The 25,754-nt window shown below is 39.1% G+C and overlaps 1 protein-coding gene across 1 annotated transcript; it reads left to right on the forward strand.

Moving 5' to 3' along the window:
• Positions 1-594: 594 nt before the first annotated feature.
• LOC134674005 (guanine nucleotide-binding protein G(s) subunit alpha) lies at positions 595-25,411 on the forward strand. Its single transcript, XM_063532059.1, has 10 exons — positions 595-736; positions 16,364-16,493; positions 17,743-17,904; positions 18,692-18,775; positions 19,804-19,937; positions 21,295-21,423; positions 22,368-22,547; positions 22,860-22,977; positions 24,355-24,435; positions 24,887-25,411. Exons 2-10 carry the CDS (start codon positions 16,383-16,385, stop codon positions 25,031-25,033), a joined length of 1,146 nt encoding a protein of 381 aa, XP_063388129.1. The 5' UTR covers positions 595-736; positions 16,364-16,382; the 3' UTR covers positions 25,034-25,411.
• Positions 25,412-25,754: the final 343 nt, after the last annotated feature.

The following is a 25,754-nucleotide window of genomic DNA, read 5'->3' on the forward strand; positions in this document are numbered from 1 at the left end:
TGTAGTTATCAGGGTGTAGGTCATTTAATTGTATTCTTATTAACTAATCCGTGCTAATTTTCATATGTTGAACGTATTGTAAAAAGGAAGAAGAGGATCCACTCCGCCCGAATCGAGGGTGTGTATGCAGTGATGCTAGACTAGACCGAATTAGAATTGTATCAAAATAATCTGAAGCTATTTATAAATATTATTTTCTTAGCTTTTACTTATGTTCAAGCGTTAATAGTAACGTCTGGTCTATAATTAACCTGTGAAAGTTTAAATATTGAAGTACAACACAGTGCAAGTGTGTGATCTGTCCGTACAAAATTTATGAAGGTTGCCATTTTTTCGTGGTAGATATTGTAGATCAGTGTTATTGGGCGTGATCATGTCTCTTGGAGCTCGCGGTCGCGCGGAGAAGCTCAAGAGCATGCAATAGCGCGTTTTCACGCTCGGTTGTCGGAAGTGTAAAACCAGTGGTTTCCCCATAGTGGAAACATCGCGAGACCGTCCTGAAAGTGCAGTTTTAACTGAGTTTTCGAGTGGTCTGATGTGATAAATGGTGGTTTCAGGTAGCGATGCGAGTAGTATCGTATTTGTGGAGGTAATATCTGTGTGGTTGTGCGTGTGAAGATGGCCCTCTGAGCGGGCACGAAACCACGGCTTCGTCAGTGACGGGCGGAGCGCGGGGAGCGGAGTCTCCTTCGCAGGCCAACCAAGACACCGTGGATAACGCCACCCCCACCTGCTGGTGAGTGCTTTTACGTGTTTCTGTTACCCTGGTACCCAGTGATTCACCAAACCTGATGTTAATTAACAAAAATGACAGAAAGAATCTGCACTATATCCAAATGCTTTTTACCAGCCTCTTTAGCCTTGTTGGTTGCCATTGCCTATGAAACTGGTGTACTTGGGTTCAAAATGTTCAAATCCCAGTAGAGACATGCATTTGTGTGATTTTTGTCCATGTAATTAAGAATTTATTAATTTGTTATAAGTATATTATAGTCAAATTATAGTCATAGTATTATAGTATAACAAGCCTTATTATTTATTAAGCATTTGGTGAGACTGGGTTAAATTCTGTAAGATTGTCCAATAATATGTATTAATTAAATGATTATTGTATGTGCAGGTTGATGTAATAGTCAACTGATACAATTGATAAATGTCAATTTTCATTAGTTTTGGTGAATTCACCCCAGAACTCAGAATTGGTTTTTTGCAATAATTTCGATTTACTTTATACTCGAAATGTATAGGAATTAGTTGTGTTTTTAAGTAATGTTGAATAACTAGATTGTCCAATTAGGAATGAAATTATTAATAAAGAACGAGATAATACCGATTTCGTTACCATACAAAAATTATCGGCATCTGATCCCTGATCCACCTGACTAGCCTGTTTGGTCCCTTGAATGTCATATTACAGTACAATCTCACTAATCTGTAACTAATGATGACCAGTGATCGGCACGACCCGTGCCGCATGGTGTCAATGACCTCAATTATTATGTTAATATGGATATTCCCCGGGATTGGTTATAAATAAACATCGGTATCAACGTTCAAATTTCGTGGCAATGTACGGTTGGCAGAAAAATAAATACAAACAAATCACTTAGTATTTTTAACCTTTATTTTGTATATGTAAATAAAAAAGCCCCTAAATAGTACATTTCCTAATTAGGGTGGTAAAACAAAGAAAGGCCGCGCAATCGCAATTGTTGCGGCCCAAGCTGCAAGCGAGGGACGTAATTATGCGATCGAGGGCTTTCTTTATTACCTCTATACTAAAGTGTGTATCGACGAATAATAACTCAGTTTTTAAATTCCGGTTACGGAAAATTTTTTTTGCTTTAGAAATTGCACTCGCTTCACGCGGATTTAAGGCATCGATGACAGATTTGATTTTATCATAATGCATGTGATAATATGAGGCAGCATTTAACCATGTTCCCCATCTTGTTATCACGGGTCGGGGTGGTAGAGGAATATTTACACACATTTGATGAAATAATTTTGTCCTTGAAGGAGCGTTACGAAATATTTTTTTGATACAGTCAATCAAACTGTTTATGGTCGGGTAAAGACTTCTAATTATCTCTGCGACTCGATTACATCCATGTGCTATGCATGTTACATGAGTCATATTTTTATATTTCTGAACAAGGTTTTTAGCTGCTTTTACCATGTAGGAACCGGCATCCGTTATAAAAAATAATAATTTATCCATGTTTTTTTTGTATTCATCGCCCCAAAGATCTTCAAGGGTTTCCTCAACGAGTTTGGTTATTGTCGAATGGTTAGTCGCCTCCAATACCTTAGAAGCAAATAAATGTGGCTGGGTACTAGTTCCATCTAGAGCTCCGATCAAAATATTTGCCACTTTTTTTCCCACGGAATCTGATGTTTCATCAACACTGAGGTAAATCATTTTATTTTGTAATTTCTCTTTCAATTCATTTTTTTTCTTTTCATACAATTCAGGTAAGCATTTTACTCGTATTTTTGTTTCACTCGGCACAGTAATATCGTTTCCATATTTATGATTTAAAAGGTTTTCTACAAAATTTCTAAATTTAGGATTGTCTAATTTTGACCACGGTATATTCGAACAAATCATAAACTCTGTTAAATCTTTATTAAATTTTTCTTGTGCATTATTTTTATGAATTTTGTTGTGTAAATCTGTTTTTAAATGGCGGTCGATACTAGATTTAGAGGGAAATAATTTCGAATTACAGAATTTGCAATATACGATATCGTCTTTAATTTCGAAATCAGCATTATCTCGTATTATATCCTGTAAATGGCAGCGTGAATCAGATAATTTATCTTGATGAGATTTTGATTTCAAATGTTTCTCTATATTGTACCTTTTCTTTTTTATATTCATTTCGCAAATAGTACAGCAAGCACCTTCGTTAGTGAATATAAAATCAGTATACTGCGTCAAATCCATTTTCTCAAGTCTGATAGGGAGTTGGGTAAAGATTTATCAATGCTAAATTGTAGTTGTAAGTGTTTTTAAGAACTATTATCGTTGACGATTTTACCACATATTATTTTGCATGACAATTAAATTGACATTTGTTGCCTATTTGGCATTTAGAATTTTTTTTACAAATGGATAATGAAATGAGTATTGAGGTTCTATGACGTATTAAGAATATAAACCTCTTTAAATATATGTACAGTTTACCAAAGTACGATTAAGAATAAAAATAAATTAAATGTTATTTATTACTAATAAATAAAACAATGATACCTATGTATTTCTTTTTTTGCGACCCTTACCAAGTGCCACGAAATTTGAACGTTGATACCGATGTTTAGTTATAAACGCGAAAACACACAACACGATAGTGACCTTCGACATGCCAGGTAGTAGTAGCCAGGTAGGGAAAAGGGTTTTTATGCACTTTAAATGATTATATTTTAACACTTAAGTACATGTTTTATATGAGTGCACGTAATATTTTACGCAGTCACAGAATAAATAATAGTACTTAGTACAGAAGACTCACTCTCTAACAAAACGCGTCTATTACGATCAGCACAGATATGGCCGCTAGATGGTGACAGCGCCACGCGCAGCTTATGGCAAACCCCAAAATTGGGGCCGAACGGATGCACTTTTAGCTACCTGTAGCAAAGCGACGAAATCGCGGAGTGAGACACGCCTGACGCAGTATAAAATAAAACCAAAGCTTATATTTTCTTTAATGAAAAATGATACATTTTATGATTTAATTAAATATTCTGACTTCTATTTACAAATACATAACTCTTAATTTTTGCGAATCGTGTCATGTCCATATTATTATTTCCTCTTTGAATCCCGCAGTGTGTCACGGGTCGTGCCGATCACTGATGATGACACAAGAGAGCCGGATTTTGATGTGTTATTTAGTATGTCATAGAAATATATTTTACTAAAATACTAAACTCAAAGAGAATTCTACTCTTATCTGGAACTTATTAGCCATTTATAAAGAGATTGAAGGGCAAAAATGTTAGTGTGCGTAGTAAATTAGAAACATAATGATCATTTGTATCCCAATTTTAGTGCCGGATTACTGGGTATACTTTAAAACTCCAACAAAAATTTATTACATTAAAACATAAGTACATAGGCAAAGGGTTAAGTAATACATATGTGGGTAGGGTAGAAAAGTGGTTTCAATTGATCATTACTGAGTATACTAGACCATCGGAGTGCTGGATTATCAAAATATCACTGTATAGAGTTTTTACTGTACAACCAACTGTAAAAATATGGGTGTAGACAACATACTCAAAAATATGTCACATAGTTCTTAATTCACTGCGATATTTTTGAGATGATTTATACAAATATACACCCATATTTTTACAGTTGACTTTACATGTAAAATTCTCACCATGTAAAACAAAACTAATATTTGATAGCATTCAGCAATCATATTGTCACCTGATGGTTAACTAGACTTATATTGACCGGGATATGATATTATGCACAATATGACTAGTCACAGTTTATGAAGGAAAACATGAAAAGTACTGTCAATGAATACTGAGTCAGCCATAAGTCACTAGGCACCAGCTAAGCCATATTAAATATGCTCAACAATATTAAAATATAAATATATTATAGGACATTTTATACAAATTTTCTAAGCCCCACAAGCTCAAGAAGGCTTGTCTGAACCTTTGCCTTGGCCTTTTTTGAACAATTGCTCAAAAAAGGGTCTTCGTATTTAACAACTTTCCAAGAATTCGTTTTAAATATTAAATATACCCAGTTTGTAATTATTTTTATTGTGTAATTTTTCTATTTAGGTAGGTGCAACGATATTCGGTATTCGGCCAAATAATAGGTACCGAATATTCGGCAAAGTGGCCGCATAGGCCGAATACCGAATAATTAGTTGCCGAATATTCGTGGCATTTCTAATAAATATCAATATATAATAAGTTTGTCAGCTTCAAGCCGATAATTGGTAGGACACAGCGCAGGATCGGGAAAAGCGGCGTGCTCTCGTTTCGGAGGCCAAGATCCTCTTTGGATCGCTGAGCCATATTAGTTAGTTATTTCTAATAAATATACTACGTGCGTGTTGTTTACAAACAACGTGAGATATGAATCAAATATTTTTATGAATGAATTAAAAAAAAACCTGTGACTCACTATAATGAGTCGTTTTAATTGCATACATTCACCCACTCATAAAATACATATCACCATTCATATCGGGTTATTCCCACTATTAGGGTCTCCCCATATATATCGACGCGCATTCGGCAAAAGCCGATAGGAAAAAGCTTTATGTCCGCGCAATAAGAGCGAAAAAATCGTCGTTCGGCTCGGCTCGTATCGGCCGGCGCCGGCCGACGCGTCGTCGGCTTCTTCGCTCTTATTGCGTGGACATAAAGCTTTTTCCTATCGGCTTTTGCCGAATGCGCGTCGATATATTTGGGGAGACCCTTACTCCCACTATCCTGTGAGCCAAGTCTCATCGCCGTTGATAATCATTCATCTATCCGTCATTTTGACATTAACGTTTGATAGAAAGGGACAAAAGAAGCACTAGTGGCCTAGCGGTAAGAGCGTGCGACTTGCAATCCTGAGGTCGCGGTTTCGAACCCCGGCTTGTACCAATGAGTTTTTCGGAACTTATGTACGAAATATCATTTGATACGAAATATCACCAGTCGCTTTACGGTGAAGGAAAACATTGTGAGGAAACTGGACTAATCCCAACAAGGCCTAGTTTACCCTCTGGGTTTGAAGGTCAGATGGCAGTCGCTTTCGTAAGAACTAGTGCCTACGCCAATTCTTGGGATTAGTTGTCAAGCGGACCCCAGGCTCCCATGGGCCGTGGCAAAATGCCGGGATAACGCAAGGAAGAAGAGGAAGATTGATTGATTGATTTTAAATCTTCTACAATACATCATATGGGGTCATCCATTAATTACGTCACACGAATTTCTAGGTTTTTTGACCCCTCCCCCCCTCCTTGTCACACTTGGTCACATTTGGCAAACCCCTCCCCCCTAGTGTGACGTCACATTTTTTCTACGAAATCGCCAAATCGAATTAAGTAAGTACCTAAGTATTATTAATATTTTATCAAAATATTTTTGACGATATAAATATTAGTAATTTTATAACCCAAAACTGCTTAGGAAAGAAAATTAAACGAATAAAAACGATTATCGTTTTAAAAACTTGTTATTTAAATGTACAGCGAATAAAATAATTTAAATAAATTTTCGGTTACTGATGACGTTAAAGTGACGTCACAAAGTTTGTGTCTCGCCCCTCCCCCATGTCACAATATGTCACATTTTCTTGACCCCCTCCCTCCCCCTAAACGTGTGATGTAATTAATGGATGACCCCTATTCTTTATTACAAGCTTTTATTTACTTTCACCTGACCGTTGTCTGTCTGTATGTGTATGTAATCAAATCTTGCAAGTTAAATTTGATCCACTTCCCGGTTTCCGATTGAGCTGAAATTTTGCATGCATACGTAAGTCGGGTGACAATGCAATATTAAGTATGGTGTCATCGAACTGATCTGATGATATAGACCAGAGGTGGCCATAGGAACTCTGTGATAAAACAACGAAACCTAATTGTGTTTGGGGTTTTTAGAATTGTCTCGATGAGTATTAATTGCCCGTGGAAAGAAAAGTACAGTCAGCGATAAAAGCTTGTACCAAAAATGAAATTTATGATGATGTTTTATGATGGTGAAATCATTAATCTGAAAGCGATTGCAGATTAATGATTTCACCATCATAAAACATTTATATTAGCAACTACACTGGGAAAACCAAAAATGAATCACATTAGGTACATAGAATCAGTGCTTCTGATAATGGAACCAGGTTTGTAAACAACTTTTTTTAAAGTTTATCTTCAACCCATTTAAAATTGGAATGAATAAGGTATGAGAATGATGTCCTTGAGTAGTGGACAGGAATACCCTTATATTATACAGTGTAGAAAGATAAGTCGGGCCCTGGAGGGAAACTACCTTAAATCCTTATAGTTAGGGAGGCGAATAGGGGAATTTTCGGCAATACTCGAGCGTGGCAGTTTAAGATATGAGAGATACCTTAGACCTAATAGAACAACCTTGTAAAGTATTTAGCTCTATATGTAGTGACGCGCGCCTAGGATAGACGATCAGGGCCCAGTTTTATAAAGTTACAAGTTACAGGTTACAAGAGTACAGGCTACAGGCACCTGTAATGCACTGTGAACAGCTACAGGTGTTTTATAAATACACATAAATAATTACAGTTGTAAAGAACCACGGTCAATCTCGATTACATGTGAAATCTACAGGTGTGAAGGACATCACTATTTTAAAAAAAACGTGTATCATAGATACTCGGTTCTCTACTAAATTATGTGTTTTTGTTTGCTGTAAAATATTAATTACTGGAAAAATGGCCAGAAATGAAGGAAAAATCGAGTGGCTGAGAGCGGCGTTCCATGCCAAGGATATACTTTTTGGACCGTTTTCAGATTCAGATAAAGTTAGATTTAATGACATATTTACGTAATAAGTAAATAACATGTAAATAAGTACTCTTTCACATTCTTACATTAAAATGTATCGTTTCGGTAGCGGCTCAAAGATAAATGCGGTGTGTATCGAAAATTATGAATAGTACACTTTACCATAATGTGAATGCACTATACTTAAATAAAGAGACGAATGCTAATAAATCAACGACAAATATCGGCAATAATCCCTTTCCATTTCCTAGTAGATAAAATAAAACGAATCGTCAATAAAATCAATTCCTATTTACTATATATTTCAGATACATTAACAAAAACTGATAAGGTCAGTGCATGGAAAAGTATGCATGCCCTGGCACAATCGTTGGCGTTGGTGCTTAACAATAAAGAGTAAAGTTTAAAATCTCTCAGAAAACGAGTCTACAAGTAACTGCTGTTGTGCTGTTACAGGACTCAAGACGTATGTAAGTTTTTGTTACAAGTGTACCAATCTACACTTGTAATTTACAATATTTTTATAAAACGCTTGTTCGATTATGAGTTTAAAACTATAAAACTCCCGTATTTTCGTCTATGGTTGAGCTACAGGCACTTGTACCTGTAACCTGTAAAATTGTAACACAGTACTTTTATAAAACGCAAATTGTAAAACACGGAGCAAGTGTTGCCAGTAAACGCCTGTAAACTTGTAACTTGTAACTTTATAAAACTGGGCCCAGATTAGTAAAAAAAAATGGATAGTCTGAAATACTCGAGCGCGTCAGATTCAGATATTGGGGGTTGATTTTAGTGTTTAAAGACTAAATTTAACTAATCTGACGATAAGTCCTTGACGCCGCCGAGTTATAGGGTCGCGAACTTGTAAAAAAAAAACGTTAAACCGGCATTCTCGAGCGCGATTTTTTATTTTTTTATTTTGAAGAATATAATCTAAAACTTACTAAAAATACAAAATCTGCCGGTTTCCGCATGACCGGAAGTGTGGAGGAGCCATTTCGTCTTCCTAGGAACGCGTTGCGGCATATAAGTCGCGAACGATACATTTTACAAAAAAAAAGTTTAAATAAACAAAAAAGGTAATTTTATTTTACACAAAAAAGGTCTCTTTACATTTTTGTCCAAAGTTAAAACTTTTTGACTTGAAGCATCATAAAAACTCAAACTCCCGGTTTTTTGAGTATATCTCGAAAACTGAGGGTGTTAAAATTTTTTTATATGAAATAACGATGATTAAATTATGTGACTTTTATTATATCTAAATTTTTTTTTTCTAAAGCTTCTCGATTATTTTCGTGGACTCGGAAAAAGTTACGCGTATCTGTATACAAAAGTATTATTAACATGTACAGTTTCATGTATGTATATTATTCAATAGCCTGTTGATCCTCAAATTGTTTTTTGGACGTACCGTAAGCAAAACGAAGTGAAGAATTGAAGCAAAAAAGAGGAATTTGCCATAAACATGTAATACAGACTGAGCGCTTAGCGGAAATATGCCGTCCTACCAGTATTTTTCCTTTATTTCGCAACATTGATGGTGGGGAAAGAAGCGGTAGAAGGGAAGTGAAGAAGAAGAAGAAGATGAATTGTATTGAGCAAAAATGTAAAGATCATACATAACAATACAATTATAATCCAATTTTTATATCATTTCATTTTTTTATACAATAAATAATACACTTCGTACTACATTTCATCTACATTTACGTTGGTTGTATCTATCGCTTTATTGTCATTCTTAAATTCCCCGTTTTATCAAGGAGAAAGAAAGGAAAAAAAAGAAACCAAAAAACCTTTTTCGGTCAGATTAAGAGAACCCACCAACATTTTTGTCAGATTAAAAAAATATGCTTTCAGGATACCGAGATAAACCTCCCCTATGAAAATCTGACGCGCTCGAGTATTTCAAAAAAACTTTTTTTTTTGCATTTTCAAAAATTCATCGTAACTTATCGTCACGCCGAAATCGTCAGTTTTTTTAAAGGAAGCTTCCTTGGGGCCTACTTAACACCCCTTCCGAAAATCTGACGCGCTCGAGTAAATTTTTTTTTTTTTGCATTTTTGACTACTTTATATGCCTACCCCCACCACGCAAACCGGCAGATTAGTATACCGTTGTTATCAGAGGCACTCGGGGCATACGTAGTATGAATATCTGACGCGCTCGAGAATGCCCAAGTAACTGTTTTTTTTAACATTTTTGAAAAACCGTACACGCCAAACCCACCGCTAAAATGGTTTTTGCCATACGAGCTTTACTTTTCGAAATTATTTTATCTTTCGATTTTGATAGGTCTCGACGGCGCCGTTGAATTACGCCATTTAGCTACCTCGCCTCCCTAACTATTAAGCTGGCTCATTTTACTTAAAGGAGGAGACATTCTTTTATTTTTAAAAAGAAACAAAACTGCATTTAAAGATTTTTCATTTTTTTCTATAATATGGCTTATCTAAAAAAAATCTTGAGTACTAAATATTTTTAAAACGAAACAAAACTGCATTTAAAGATTTTTCATTTTTTCTTTAATATGGCTTATCTAAAAAAAATCTTGAGTACTAAATATTAGATTTTATGGATATTTTATTCGACAGACGACTGACCTAATGTTTCTTGGAGAAATGTGATCATTAACATTAACTGTATCGACTAGTAAAATAAAATTGCGAGTGTTTATTTTTTGGAATTTTTAGTCGGTTCGAGTCCCGGGCGAGGCAAGCGAGTTTTAGAAAATCTTTGAATGCAATTTTGCTTCTTTTAAAAATAAAAGAAATGTCTCCTTTAAGTAAAATGAGACAGCTTAAGGATTTAAGATAGGTTCCCTCCAGGGCCCGACTTATCTTTCCACAAAGTATAGGCTAAGGCAGGGGTGTCCAAACTTTTTTACCTGAGGGCCATATTGCGCCTTTTTATTTTTTATTCTTTTTGGGGAATCTTTCACGTAGGCCACCGTCGGCGCCGAAGGGGGGAGGGGGGAAGTGTATCTGTTTACTGCTGTTAGGGCTGAACACCTGGAGCCTGGCTCCCGCGGGCTGTCGGCGGGTTTGGGTGTCGGCGGGCCGGGGTTTGGAGACACCTGGGTTAAGGCATTGGGGTAACTTCGAAAACGGTATAATTATCAAATCAAATATCATTTATTATCAGGCAACTAAGGCCCATAGATACATACCTTACAAACTAACATACATATAATAGTAAAATCTTACAAGCTAAAAAAAAAATCCACTAAGCCAGAAGCACTTCATACTTTGGCAACATAGAATAAGTAATAGTACTACCGTACAGAAAGGACACTTCCTACAAAACCGAAGTTCACGGGCGAATCATGCTGTCCCTTTCGGCTAATTAGGGTTCTCAAAATTCAAGTCATTATTTTATCTGTGGCTGTGCACGCAAAAGGACGTCAAGTGGTGCCGACCCTAATAATTGCTCGGAGCAATGCTGAGCCGAACGGAGCCGAGTTTGCCCGAAGTCAGGAGTGTCCCCCACTGGCAACACTTACGATACTGCAACGCGATTTCGGGGTTGGTCCCATTGTAAAAGTTGCTTACTATAATCCCAAAAGTACTATTGAATGAGACAAAGAAAAAAAGTGTCCCCAGTTTTTCATAAAAAATTTGGGTTATTTATGACATTTTTGTTTTTCTTTTTAAATCAATAAGCCTCGTAATTCTGAGTAGAAGTAACCAAGAAATGGATGGATTTTCGAATAGAAAAATATGGTACACTTTAAGTGAAGATGCCCAGCTACCTCCCGCTCATACACAGACAAAACATCCTCCAGACTGAGCATAGTCGCGCGTTACGTCACACGTTTAGGGGGAGGGAGGGGGTCAAGAAAATGTGACATATTGTGACATGGGGGGGGAGACACAAACTTTGTGACGTCACTTTAACTTCATCAGTAACCGAAAATTTATTTAAATTATTTAGTTCGCTGTACATTTAAATAACAAGTTTTTAAAACGAAAATAGTTATTAATCGTTTAATTTTCTTTCCTAAGAGGTTTTGGGTTATAAAATTACTAATATTTATATCGTCAAAAATATTTTGATAAAATATTAATAATACTTAGGTATTTACTTAATTGGATTTGGCGATTTCGTAGAAAAAATGTGACGTCACACTAGGGGGGGAGGGGTTTGCCAAATGTGACCAAGTGTGACAAGGGGGGGAGGGGTCAAAAAACCTGGAAATTGGTGTGACGTAATTAATGGATGACCCCTAAGTTACGGCAAATATGTAACAATTATGAATCTAATACGATCATTTATATACTTCTGCTTTCATAAGTAATCGTTTTTGAATTTTAAAAAGCGTTTTTCAATTAAAAGACATGTCAAGATCGCTTACCTTCTTGCAAGTTCTTTCTAATGCTAAAAAAACGAACTATAGTCTATGCGCTCATATAAGCCCCGAGTGCAAGGTTTAAGACCTTGACAGACCACAGCCTTGCTTACAGTAGGTACTTGTGGCTGATAATACTTACACGTAATATACCTCTATCAACATATACGAATTGCTATTACTATATGCATTCGAACATCTTTGCGAGTCGGACTTTACGAATGGGTCGATTTCCTTCTTCTTTTTTGTTTTATGCTTTGACATACAAGCAAATTTCCATTAACCCGCAGAAATGTCAATGTGAAGGGGACGGACTGAAAATCAGCGCTGCGCAGGCAATTTCTAATGAAATAATGTAGTAAACGAAGCAAGTTGTTGTATGGAGACCCATGCATTAATTCCTCAGTCGATGAAATTTTGCTTGGTTATTGTATAGTATGAGCCGAAACTAACATATAAATATCCAAAAAAAAACCACTCCTAAGTGAGGTATTTATACGTAAAAATACAAATCTGTTTATATATTGAACAGAGTAATTCCTCCGTCCAAAATTATTTTACCAAATAAGTTATTTGTATCAGTATGTGATACTAGAAAAAAATCTAAAACTTTTGTCAAACATGAGAATATTTTTTTTACGATAATTCCTTTTTTGGCGCTCATTTTCATCGGAAAATTGCTCTGCCATTTTTTCCTTCTTATATGATCTTAGAATATAATTTGGCGTAGTGGGTAAGAAAATCCAAAAAAAAATGCATACCCAAGTTGTATTTTAGAACTATAAAAAACTGAGAGTGGAAAATTTCTCAGCCTGATTTCTTTTTAAATATATACTAAGTAGTCACGTATATACTTAAATCCAAAATATCCAAAAGAACTGTCATCCCTTGTACACCCGCTCCCTATCTATACACTGCTCCCGATATGTTTAGTTTTGAATACGCTCGTTATTTTTTTGGATGTTTTTATAGTTGAATGGAAAGAAAACTGCGAACTTAATTCAATAAATAAAATGGATAGAGAAATTTTCCACAGCGAGTAAAAAGGCAATTTCTGAAAAAAAGTATAGTTACATGGTAAATTTTTTAGATTTTCAATTTGTATGTATAAATCGGCAATAAAATGGAATTCCAGTGAAAAAATTAGACTGAGCAATTTTCCGGTCCAAGCCACGCCAAAAAATTATATTTTGTTAATATTGGTATTTCTGCGGGGATTTTTTTTTTTGATATTTCATATATTGTTGCAATACGTTACATGAACATGTCCGGAGAAGAAAGTTTAAACGGAGCAATTTTCCGTAAAAAGATATTAACGATTTAAGACTTTAGGTATTTACTTAAATACTATTATTATAATTCTTTGGAAATTTATACAATACTTTTTATTTATTGATACTTTATCATACTGTAAAGCTTTTTCTGGCTGAGGAATTACTGCGGGGTCCACTACCTTTATTTACTACACTAAAATGACTGACGCAGCGTATGCTGAGTCCGTTCCTTTTGCCGCACAATTTCTTTTTTAAATCTTATTATATTATGTAACCAGTATGCTTTTTGTGTTGCAATAAATGGTTTCTTATTCTTATTCCTTTCCTGAAATAAATAAATGACGGAATGAATGATATATCATTATTATACCATAGAGAAAAAACCGGGCAAGTGCGAGTCGGACTCGCGCACGAAGGGTTCCGTACCATAATGCAAAAAAAAAAAAACAAAAAAAAAGCAAAACAAAAAACGGTCACCCATCCAAGTACTGACCCCTCCCAACGTTGCTTAACTTTGATCAAAAATCACGTTTGTTGTAAGGGAGCCCCATATAAATCTTCATTTTATTCTGTTTTTAGTATTTGTTGCTATAGCGGCAACAGAAATACATCATCTGTAAAAATTTCAACTGTCTAGCTATCACGGTTCGTGAGATACAGCCTGGTGACAGACGGACGGACGGACAGCGAAGTCTTAGTAATAGGGTCCCGTTTTACCCTTTGGGTACGGAACCCTAAAAAATAGAGTGCTCACTCCATACTTCAGTTTTAGTACCAAAATGACTATTATTTTCGTAGCCGACATCTAGAATCGAGTAGCAGAATTATCAGTACTGCTACTTGAAAATATTATAAGTAGATGTAGCACCGACCGATAAGTCTGCTCAACAATTTTCAGCTAATATTATAACCGGATTAACCGGAACTCTATTTACAACGACTTTGCTATATAATATTATTAGTTGTAAATTGTTGTTCAATACAATTTTCGTGAGTCGCGACACTAGAGAATTCTAGTATCGAGTAGCGGTACTGATAATTCCGCTACTCGATGCTAGATGCTTCTTCTTCTTCTTCGTTACACTCTTGACAGAGTGGTCGTGGCCATTATGTAGACTTTTGAGCGACTTGTTTAACGACATTCCTCCCGTATAGAGCTGCTTTCCGTGAGCATTCGCTTACTGTGGCCGACACACTGACTTTGATTTGGTCGGTCCATCTCATTGGCTAGATGCTACCATATACCATTAATCCGCAGTCCGACGGAAAAACCACTGATTTAGTATTTTGTTCGAAGAATCCACAATGATACATCTTCGATTAAAGACAAAATTAGGTACATAGCCATGTATAACAGCTGGTGTAATTACGTACATAATAATTATCGCTATATATAGATCTGTTGAGGCAATAGAATCCCACGCCATTGTTTTTTTTTTGCCAATCGATTCCATTAAATAGAATAATCATACCATTAAGGCATAGGAGTCGGAGCGCACCTTAATAGCGTTAAAGGATTTTGAACCTTTTGTAAAGTTCTTACGTTTCATATTTGAGTGGCTGGAACACACCCGCAGGTTTTCACGTCCATTGACGCTGCCACTCAAATTTGGAACGTAATGATTGTGAAGAAGATTCAAGTTTCTTTGATTAGCAAAGAACGAGTTAATGTGAATCATGTCTACATATTTACAGGCATTTCCCAGCGTTCCTCTTAGCCCATTTTATCCTGCTTTTTCAGGTTATTTAGAGAAAAAATAAAACAGTTTAAATTGGTGTTTTTCAATGCAAACGAAAAAAATCGAAAAAAAAATGTGTATTGTTCGATATAGTTACTAAACGAAATTTCACACTTCGAAAAATTTAAGTGAAGAGATACGAAAATTCCAAAACATCAAATTTTTAGAGAACTATCAACATTACTTTCAGCACCGTATGGTCTGTTAACCCTTTTCTGGGCATAAGTACGATTTATCGACCACATACGCGCCACTAGAATTTCAACTTTAGCATTCCGATTTAAGATTCAAATTAGATTGCACTTTCGGGAAATTTGACTTGTCTTCAAATGAATCATCAAAACTGGATTAATCCTCCAAATATACTCCATATTTGGATTTTTCGAGAAAACCTGGTGCGGCCTGGAAAAGGGTTAATTTTTACCGTACCTTAATTTTAGATAACTTAGAGCCACTTGCACCATTCCACTAACCCGGGGTTAACCGGTAATACCTGGAGTTACTATGGTTACTAATACAATTTGACACTGGGTTAACGGTTTAACCGATTAACCCTGGCAGGCGTGGCTCGCTCCGCGATTTCGTCGCTTTGCGACAGGTAGCTAAAAGTACATCCGTTCCACCCCAATTTTGGGGAAAGCCATAAGCCGCGCGTGGCGCTGTCGCCACCTAGCTATGGCCGCTCTGTGCTGATCGTAACAGACGCGTTTTGTTAGAGAGTGAGTCTTCTGTACCTAGTACTATTATTTATTCTGTGACCCTGGGTTAGTGGGATCGTGCAAGTGGGCCTAAAAATTCTAGAACCGAAACTTGTGTGATCAAATTAGTTGAAGATCGTTTAGCAGGCGTTCATGCACGGTGATACAGGCCGTCGGCATAATGCCTCATTACCATATTGGTTGCATTACTCTAACACAGCGGTCGGCAACCTTTTAGCAGCCAAGGGCCACATAGCAGTTAACGAAGTTGACGCGGGCCGCACTTTGTTAATATTTATGACTTTATCAGACATTATCATTTCTCAATATCATATACAAAATAGCCAGGGGGGCTCGCGGGCCGCTTGTTGCCGACCGCTGCTCTAACAAATACTCACTCATACATTGCCTTAGAAGCCATCATCTTCCTCGCGTTGTCCCGGCATTTTGCCACGGCTCATGGGAGCCCGGGGTCCGCTTGACAGTTCATCCCATGATTTGACGTAGACACTAATTTTACGAAAGCGACTGCCATCTGACCTTCCAACCCACATGATAAACTAGGCCTTATTGGGATTAGTCCTAAAAAAATTTTTAGAAGACATTTTTTGTCTCTAAATATGATCAGGAATACGCTGTTAAAATTATTCGGTTTCCTCATGTTACACCGTGTATGTAATAATTATGAATTTAATACGATGATATATTCTTCTGTGTTCATAAGTATAAGTCACTGATTTTTAGAAATTCTGTTGTTTTCTAAGAAGTCTAAGAACGTCCACTCTTTGCCCACAGGTGGGCAGCTTGGTCTGCCATGGGGTGTTTCGGGTCGCCCAGCGGCAAAAGCGGAGCCGACGGCGGCGACCCCAGAGAGCAGAAACGGCGCAGCGATGCCATCACACGACAACTGCAGAAGGATAAGCAGGTAATTATCGATCTTATGACAACGGATTAAAGTTCAACTTTTTCCGCCGTGATATGGCAGGGTTGCCATGTAAAGCCGCAAGAAGCGGTAACGTCGCATCGGGGCCTCATACGACAACTGAAGATTGCAGAAGGATAAGCAGGTAATTATCGACGTTATGACAATGAGCTAAGATCCAAACTAAATCTGACGTGACATGGCTGGGTCGCCATGTAAAGCGGCAAGAAGTATAACGGCGCATCGGGGCATCACACGACAACTGTAGAAGGATAAGCAGGTAATTATCTATCTTATTACAACGGATTAAGGTCCAACTTTATCCGCCGTGATATGGCAGGGTCGCCATGCAAGGATTTCTAGGCGACAGGAAGAGTAACGGCCTAACGATGGCTTTACACAAGCGCAGAAGGATAAAGCAGTTAATTATGGATTCTGTTACATGATGGGAAGGTTTTAAGTTAATCCGCACATAGGATGCTTGAATCATATATAAGATATAAGAGAGACAGGACGCAGAAAGAGAAGCTATCTCATTACACGAAATCTACTGGTATAGTTTGTAGCCTTGCAGGAGCGTAGAATTAGAGACTAACTCTAGACTAAGACTTTTCTTAGTCTAACTGTCAGACCAAGAAAAGTCTGCAGCGATTGTGAAAGCCCACGCAATCCAAGTGTTATTTTAAATGTCAAACTTATATGAAATTATGACGTAAAAAACAACACTATCAAACTCGCTGCAGACTTTTCTTGGTTTAACTTTAGTCAAGAGCCAACACTCAACATCTGCAGGCGAATATAAACCTCGACCTTATGACAGGGTATCAAGTCTCAAACTTGATCCTCCCTTGTAGAAACCCTACACTAGCGTCTTTTGAGCGCCGACAGCGTCGCGTCGAGCGGCAGCCCTAGAGTTGACTAGACGCTGACGCCCGACGCTTGGGAGACGCTAGAGTTAGACCAAGAAAAGTCTTCAGCGAATTTGATAGCCCAAGCAGTGCAATTGTTATTTATACGTCATAATAATCCTCCTTGTCCTTGTTGCCTGAATTAAATTTCTAAATAAATAATTTCATAGAAGTTTGATTTGATGCACTGCGTGGGCTATCAAAATCGCTGCAGGTTTTTCTTGGTCTATCTCTGGTGTGGGGTCTCTATAAACCTTTACAATTTATTTTATTACTAGTCCCTCTTAGCTGATAATGACTATATTTATCGTGCAGATTTCACAGCTATCTCTTTAATTTTCCAGCTTTACCGCGCGACACACCGGTTACTGCTGCTGGGCGCCGGCGAGTCCGGCAAGTCGACGATAGTGAAGCAAATGCGCATCCTCCACGTCAACGGCTTCTCGGACAAGGAGCGGCGCGAGAAGATCGAGGACATCAAGAAAAATATACGTGATGCGATACTTGTAAGTAAAACTATATCCTTACATACTTACTGCTGTGGCGCAACGAGCCGAAGTGGATCTTGGCCTCCGATACCAAAGACCGCCATGCTACTCTGTCCAAAGCCGTTTCTGTCCAGTCGACGGCGCCGAGTTCGCCACTGGAGAGACGAAGTGCAGAACAGAAAACATCCCGCTGAACTTTTTTTTGTGATAGTCGGCAGACGAGCCGCCTGATAGGAAGCGGTCATTGTCGCCCATGGACATAAGCAACATCACAGGAGCCGCTTAAGCGTTACCGACCCTTGGGAACCCTAAATACCCGCATCTTGAAGAATCCCATGTCGTACTCATTCCACATTCTGCACGTTCGGGGAAGAAACGAGCGAGATGCCCGTTTATTCTTGGTGTGCCATGTATCTAAGAAGTGGGGATGAACTTTGCTCCTTTGGCGAGAACTTTCGCCCCAAAATCTATACTGCAATGTTATCAACTTTTTAATTTTTGACTGACCATAAACTACGCACTTCGCGATCTATTTTTTAACCCTTTAACCGCCAGAGTCTGATATATAAGACATTACATATCCAGCTCATTTCGCCAGTCCGATAAATAAGACAAAGATCTGATTTGGTTTTTACAGCACATTTATAAGTCCCGTAACTATGCCAACCTTACTCTGCGTGGTACTATTACTGTCGGTGGCGACACGAGCACGCTCGATCAAACGGTAAAAAAACGGTTAAGTCGAGCCATTTTTGAGAAAAATTCTTGTTATGAATACGTCTAATTTGTAATGTTTTCCTTACAGACAATCACGGGTGCCATGAGCACCCTGACGCCGCCGATACCGCTGGAGAAACCTGAAAACAAGCACCGCGTCGACTACATACAGGCAAGCCTAATATTCCGGCTATAGTTTGCTGCAAATATCGCCATTATTACGTGGGCCATGCTGAAAGTTTCTGGTTTCTGATATATAAATATAATAATAATAAATATTATAGGACAAGGACATTCTTACACTGATTGACTAAGTCCCACAGTAAGCTCAAGAAGGCTTGTGTTGTGGGTACTCAGACAACGACATATGTAATATCGTTGCTTATATGAACAGTGGTACAACTAAAAATGAAATGCTATTGCATTTAATATTCTATCTTTTACTGGTAAGATTTAAAGTCGAATCGCATTTCATTTTGTTTTGTGTCACTATTCATGATAAGCGTCGATATATAAATACCAGTGGCGGCGCGTCAAACATATCCCTAGGCAAGCCGGGGCTAATTTGGCTTACATATTTCCTTTACAACTCTGCTCGAACGTCCAAAAACAGGCAAGCTGGTGGGAATCGGCTTTTATGGACGCGCCGCCACTGATAAATACTTAAATACATAGAAAACAACCATGACTCAGGAACAAATATCTGTGTCATCACACAAATAAATGCCCTTACTGGTATTCGAACCCAGGACCATCGGCTTCGCAGGCAGGGTCACTACCCACTAGGCCAGACCGGTTGTCATAATATATATATGAAACGACTTATTTATTCTAAGTGGCCAGTCCAGAAATTTTCAGTATGACTTAAGTATTTATTCCTTATTAACACTAACAGACAATCTATACATTTAATTGTACAGGATAAACAACCAAAAACCATCAACTTTTGGGTTATTTCGACTCAAAATCACGAGTACTATTGAATGAGACAAAGAAAAAAAGTGTCCCCAGTTTTTCATACAAATTTTGGGTGTCAGATTTGTAACGGTCCGACAAAATGTATGTGAAAATGCGTTAAAAAACTGTCATTTTTTGGGACACATTATTTTCTTTTTAAATCGGTAGTCCTCCTGATTCTGAGTAGAAACAACCCAAAAATTTATTGACTTTTAAGTGAAAATGTCCTATTATAATTTCCAGGATGTAGCCTCCCAGCCAGACTTTGACTACCCGATGGAGTTCTATGAGCACACGGAGGCTCTGTGGAAGGACCAGGGCGTTCAGCGCACGTACGAGCGCAGCAACGAGTACCAGCTCATAGACTGCGCCAAGTAGTAAGTGACCTTACAAATATTTATAGCTTCTTCTTTATAGTTCGTTTTTTTTAATTGGGCCGGATTAACCCTAAGTCAAAGTAGGCAACTGCCTAGGGGCCCCGCCTCGGCTTGGGGGCCCCGCCTCGGCTAGGGGGCCCCGGCGGCACAGCGCGCACCATATAAAATTCTCAAAAGGCTCAGAATTCATGAGTAAATTTTTTTATGTTATAATAATGAATATGCTTTGTTATTGTTTTTTTTTCGATCCATTCTTTAAATTAATGAAATAACCGATACGTAAAAGTTTACGAGGCGCATTCTGCGTAGGTACCTGTTGTAAAGTTGTAATAATAGAGGTTTTCTTTATTGTGTTCCACATCTCCTCTACTTCAGCTTAGCCTTTGGCGTCGCTGCGCCAAGCTCGACCTGCGGTCTCACTTTTTAATACAAAGGACATTGGTTCGTGTCTGTGCTGAACTATTTATCCTGAAGCCTGATGAAGCACGGCTTTGACTTCGCATGAAAGCTCGCCTCACTGGGGCACTTCGGACTTTTAGGCCCAGATGAAGATCGATACCCGGCCTTTTAACACGGTTTCACAATTTGCGATATTGTCAAAAAAATTCGCGCTCGCTGCGCTCGCGTTTATTTTTGGTTCTTTAATTGACTCTGTATCTACATGTTAGCTTGACTGGTAAATTAATAGAGGTACCTAGACCAAGAAAAGTCTGCAATGATTTTGATAGCATACGCAGTGCAAGTGTTATTTATACGTCATAATTTCATAGAAGTTTTGACGTTTAACATAACACTTACACTGCGAGTGCTATCAATATTATTGCAGGCTTATGGTCGGACAATGGCTGTTCAGCCTCTCAAAATATTAACTATTGAGAAAATCAACTTTGCGGCACTAGTGAACTTAGCTTTTAGCCTCGCTTAAAATTGGCCATTAGAGGTAGATAAGAAAGTGACGCTGAAGCTCTCATCTTTGGTATTCCATTGGGAATTGGAAGCCTAAAGGGCTCTCCCCACACTTGACGCGAAGCGGAATCGGCAAAAACCGATAGAATAAAGCTTTATGTCTACGCAATAAGAGCGAAAAAGACATCGTTCGATTTGGATCGGCTCGGCCGACGCCTGAAGATTGAAATTAAAAACGCAAACTTTTATTTCCCTGTACTGAATGTGCTGTGTGCAGAATAGACTGTAGGGGGCCCCGAACTTCGCACTGCCTAGGGGCCCCGACATCCTTAATCCGGCCCTGAGCGGAAATATCAGTACCGCTTCTTGGTACTAGAATTCTCTAGTGTCGCGACCCAAGAAAAAGCTTTGCCAGTCTTCTGTTGTCTTAACAATGTAACCGTTGTTTCAGTTTCCTGGACCAGGTGCACACAATAAAGCAGCCCTCGTACACGCCCACGGAGCAGGACATCCTGCGCTGCCGAGTGCTCACCTCGGGCATATTCGAGACGCAGTTCGTCGTCGACAAAGTCAATTTCCAGTGAGTCCATATTATTGTCAGAATGGCCGAATATTACACACTATTCACCCAATAAAGGTGCACACTATACACGCCCACGGAGCAGGACATCCTGCGCTGACGAGTGCTCACCTCGGGCATATTCGAGACGCAGTTCGTGGTCGACAAAGTCAATTTCCAGTGAGTCCATATTATTGTCAGAATGGCCGAATATTACACACTATTCACTCAATAATGGTGCACACAATACAGCTCTCGTACACGCCCACGGAGCAGGACATCCTGCGCTGCCGAGTGCTCACCTCGGGCATATTCGAGACGCAGTTCGTCGTCGACAAAGTCAATTTACAGTGAGTCCATATTATTGTCAGAATGGCCGAATATTACACACTATTCGCCCAATAAAGGTGCACACAATACAACTCTCGTACACCCCCACGGAGCAGGACTAACACCTAAATGCCTTCATTCAAGCCTAGCCGGTAGTAACACTGCTTACAAAGACGATTTCGGGTTCGAATCCCGTTTGTGTATGTATTTGTGTGTTTATTATCATATATTTATCAATAATACTGTCGATCTGTAAAGTTTGTACCCGGATATTTATTGAATATTCAGAGCGTTTTTACATTGTCATCACCGATATCGGATGTAGGATCCTACATCCGCGTAGTCAGGCCGCGGGGGCGCCATCACGCATGATGCCTACACATACGCATACAAACAAATATTATCGGTCCGACAGTTCATATCGGATGTCGGAAAGTGCCTATGACAAAAACAGCCGCTGGAGAGTGCCATTGGCATTATTTCCGCCTTTTTGTGTTATTTATCGTTTTTTTAGTAAAAATTATTTATTAAAAAGTAAAATGGTAGATATATGTGTTTCTATGTATATAAATAAATACAAAAATAAGTAAAAAAATGGAAGATACAACGCTCTAACATTTGAATTTGAATTCCAGTATGTTCGACGTGGGCGGGCAGCGCGACGAGCGACGCAAGTGGATCCAGTGCTTCAACGACGTGACCGCCATCATCTTCGTGACGGCCTGCTCCTCCTACAACATGGTGCTGCGCGAGGACCCCACGCAGAACCGCCTCAGGGAGTCCCTAGACCTCTTCAAGAGCATATGGAACAACAGGTACGCTCCGTTTGGTCTGTATCTTTAGGTATTTAAATAAAAGTAAACAAAATCTTCCCCCAAATGGCTCCTTAAGCCAGTTGAGGGTAGACGAAAACATTACATCCTAAAGATACAGACTAAAGTGTCGAGTACTGATAATTCCTCTACTTGTCGACTACGAAAATAATAGTCATTGATGTATGGAGTGACCACTCTATGCTTACTTATTTCTTTATGACCTAACTGAACACATTTAACCTAACGGCGATAAAAAAATCGGGTAAATGTGAATACAAAGATAAATGTATGAAGGTAAATGTTTGTGGACAGATGGCTGCGCACGATATCGGTGATCCTGTTCCTGAACAAGCAGGACCTCCTGGCGGAGAAGGTGCTCGCCGGCAAGTCAAGGATCGAGGACTACTTCTCCGAGTTCACGCGTTACCAGGTTAGACTTACATTCTAAGGTGGGTCTACACGGCACAGACTTTAGTCTGCGCAGCGTGTCTGTACAGACTTAAGTCGGTGCAAATGGGACGTGTGGACGTGAAGTCTCAAGTCTGTAACGACATCTGTGCATTTTTGTATCTGGCATCAAAAAGTCGGCGCAGACATGCGTGTTTGCGCCGACTACTGCACTGTGTGGACGCATGTTCAGACTTGTTTGGGTCAACTTACGACAACTTTGGTTAATTAATTCACAGTTTGCTTTGTTTTTATTATAAAAAATGAACGATTTAAGAATATATTTGATAGAATTCTTAGTTGAATTTATAGATCTATATAAGTCCCTTCCAGCTGTATGGAAAATTAAGTCCAAAGAGTACAGTAATAGGGATATGCAAACGTCCGCACACCACGAGGTTTAAAGAACAACTAACATGTCTGTATCGTGTGGACGATGTGAGTCGCACATATTTTTGTCCGTGCAACAGTCTGCGCAGCGCAAGTCTGCACCGTCTGGACCCAGCTTAATGTAGTATCATCATCTTCCTCGCGTTGTCCCGGCATTTTGCCACGGCTCATGGGAGCCTGGGGTCCGTCTGGCAATAAACCCAAGAATAGGCGTAGCCACTAGTTTTTTTACCAAAGCGACTGCCATCTGACCTTCCAACCCAGAAGGAAACTAGGCCTTAATGAGATTAGTCCGGTTTCCTCACGATGTTTTCCTTCACCGAAAAGCGACTGGTAAATATCAAATGACATTTCGTACATAAATTCCGAAAGATTTTATTGGTATGAGCCGATTCTAATATAGTATATCCGGGTCTCTATTGTTTCCCAAATAGTTTTAAGTCATAATGTATTGTTTGTCCGAATTTTCGTTTGTCATAATTGGTTTTTCTCAGAAACACGTAACTTTTCAGGATTGCCATAAAACAAACCTAACCTAACCTATCTATAGAATAACCTTAGGAAAATCCTGAAAAGTTAACGGTTTCAGTTTTATGACTAACGATAATATGACAAACAATACATTATGACTTAAAACTTTATGGGAAACAAAGGGACCCCAGTATATCCACATATATAGAAAGACGCTTAAAGTTAACCCTATGATGGACCAGATTAAAAAATACACGATTCGAGCTTCATGGCCACGTCAAGCAGTCCTAAAAATTTTGGAGCCGGACTCGCCCAGCGAGGGTTCCGTTCTTTTTAGTATTTGTTGTTATAGTTGGAAGTTGTTATATTTTGAAAGAACTTGGTTTTCAGTTAGATCTCATTTCTTTATTAGCGTAACCATTAACAAACTTGGCATTTATGTTTTTGTTGAGATTTATTCTTACTTTACAAAATATGTAAAATGATGTTGTTGTGTCAGGTTCCCCCGGACGCGGCGCCGGACTCGCGCGAGCACCCGGAAGTGGCGCGAGCCAAGTACTTCATACGGGACGAGTTCCTTGTGAGTATGGCTTAACTACATGTCTTCATCCGAAAAGGGGGATACATAGACTTTGATCAGGAGCACAGAATAAATAATAGTACTAGGTACAGAAGACTCACTCCCTAACAAAACGCGTCTTTTACGATCAGGACAGATATGGCCGCTAGGTGGCGACAGAGCCACGCGCGGCTTATGGCTAGCCACAAAAATTGGTGCAGAACGGATGTGCTTGTCCTGTAGCAAAGCGTCGAAATCGCGGAGTGAGCCACGCCTGACTTATGCTACATGTTTTCATCCGAAAAGAATACTCTTTATTGGCACACCTCAGTAAAAGATACAGCTTAATGAAAAACAATCGATTAAAGATAGAGATAGACAACAGGCGGTATTATCGCCAAAGAGCCACGAAAATAGACGCTTGCAAAAATTTGCCATTGCATTTTTTAATAGTGAAAATATTTTATCGCAGCGCATCAGCACGGCGTCAGGCGACGGCAAGCACTACTGCTACCCGCACTTCACGTGCGCCGTCGACACCGAGAACATCAAGCGCGTGTTCAACGACTGCCGCGACATCATCCAGCGCATGCACCTGCGGCAGTACGAGCTGCTCTAACTGATACATCACACAGGCGAGTCTCTATACAGAATCAGTTTACTACCGCTAGGTGACACACGGCAACTACTGCTACCCGCACTTCACGTGCGCCGTCGACACCGAGAACATCAAGCGCGTGTTCAACGACTGCCGCGACATCATCCAGCGCATGCACCTGCGGCAGTACGAGCTGCTCTAACTGATACATCACACAGGCGAGTCTCTATACAGAACCAGTTTACCACCGCTAGGTTACACACAGCAACTACTGCTACCCGCACTTCACGTGCGCCGTCGACACCGAGAACATCAAGCGCGTGTTCAACGACTGCCGCGACATCATCCAGCGCATGCACCTGCGGCAGTACGAGCTGCTCTAACTGATACATCACACAGGCGAGTCTCTATACAGAACCAGTTTACTACCGCTCAAAAAACCTAGAAATTCGTGTGACGTAATTAATGGATGACCCCCAAGTACAGAAGACTCACTCTCTAACAAAACGCGTCTGTTACTATCAGCACAGATATGGCCGCTAGGTGGCGACAGCGCCACGCGCGGCTTATGGCAAACCCCAAAATTGGGGCCGAACGGATGTACTTTTAGCTACCTGTAGCAAAGCGACGAAATCGCGGAGTGAGACACGCCTGCCACGAGATACTGTAGCGCCAAATCATGTGCCAGCCCGGCCGGAAAGAAATGATTGTGCACAATGTTGTAAATATTAATTTATTTCAA

The sequence above is a fragment of the Cydia fagiglandana genome, chromosome 19 (assembly GCF_963556715.1).
Source record: "Cydia fagiglandana chromosome 19, ilCydFagi1.1, whole genome shotgun sequence".
NCBI lineage: Eukaryota > Metazoa > Arthropoda > Insecta > Lepidoptera > Tortricidae > Cydia > Cydia fagiglandana.

What these genes read in the sequence shown, in the direction of transcription:
- LOC134674005 (XM_063532059.1), top strand. Translation starts at nt 16,383, where the DNA reads ATGGGGTGTTTCGGGTCGCCCAGCGGCAAAAGCGGAGCCGACGGCGGC. An exon ending in ACCGCGTCGACTACATACAG is followed by an intron (nt 18,776 to 19,803) that starts GCAAGCCTAATA and finishes TATAATTTCCAG; the next exon opens with GATGTAGCCTCCCAGCCAGA. An exon ending in AAGAGCATATGGAACAACAG is followed by an intron (nt 22,548 to 22,859) that starts GTACGCTCCGTT and finishes GTTTGTGGACAG; the next exon opens with ATGGCTGCGCACGATATCGG.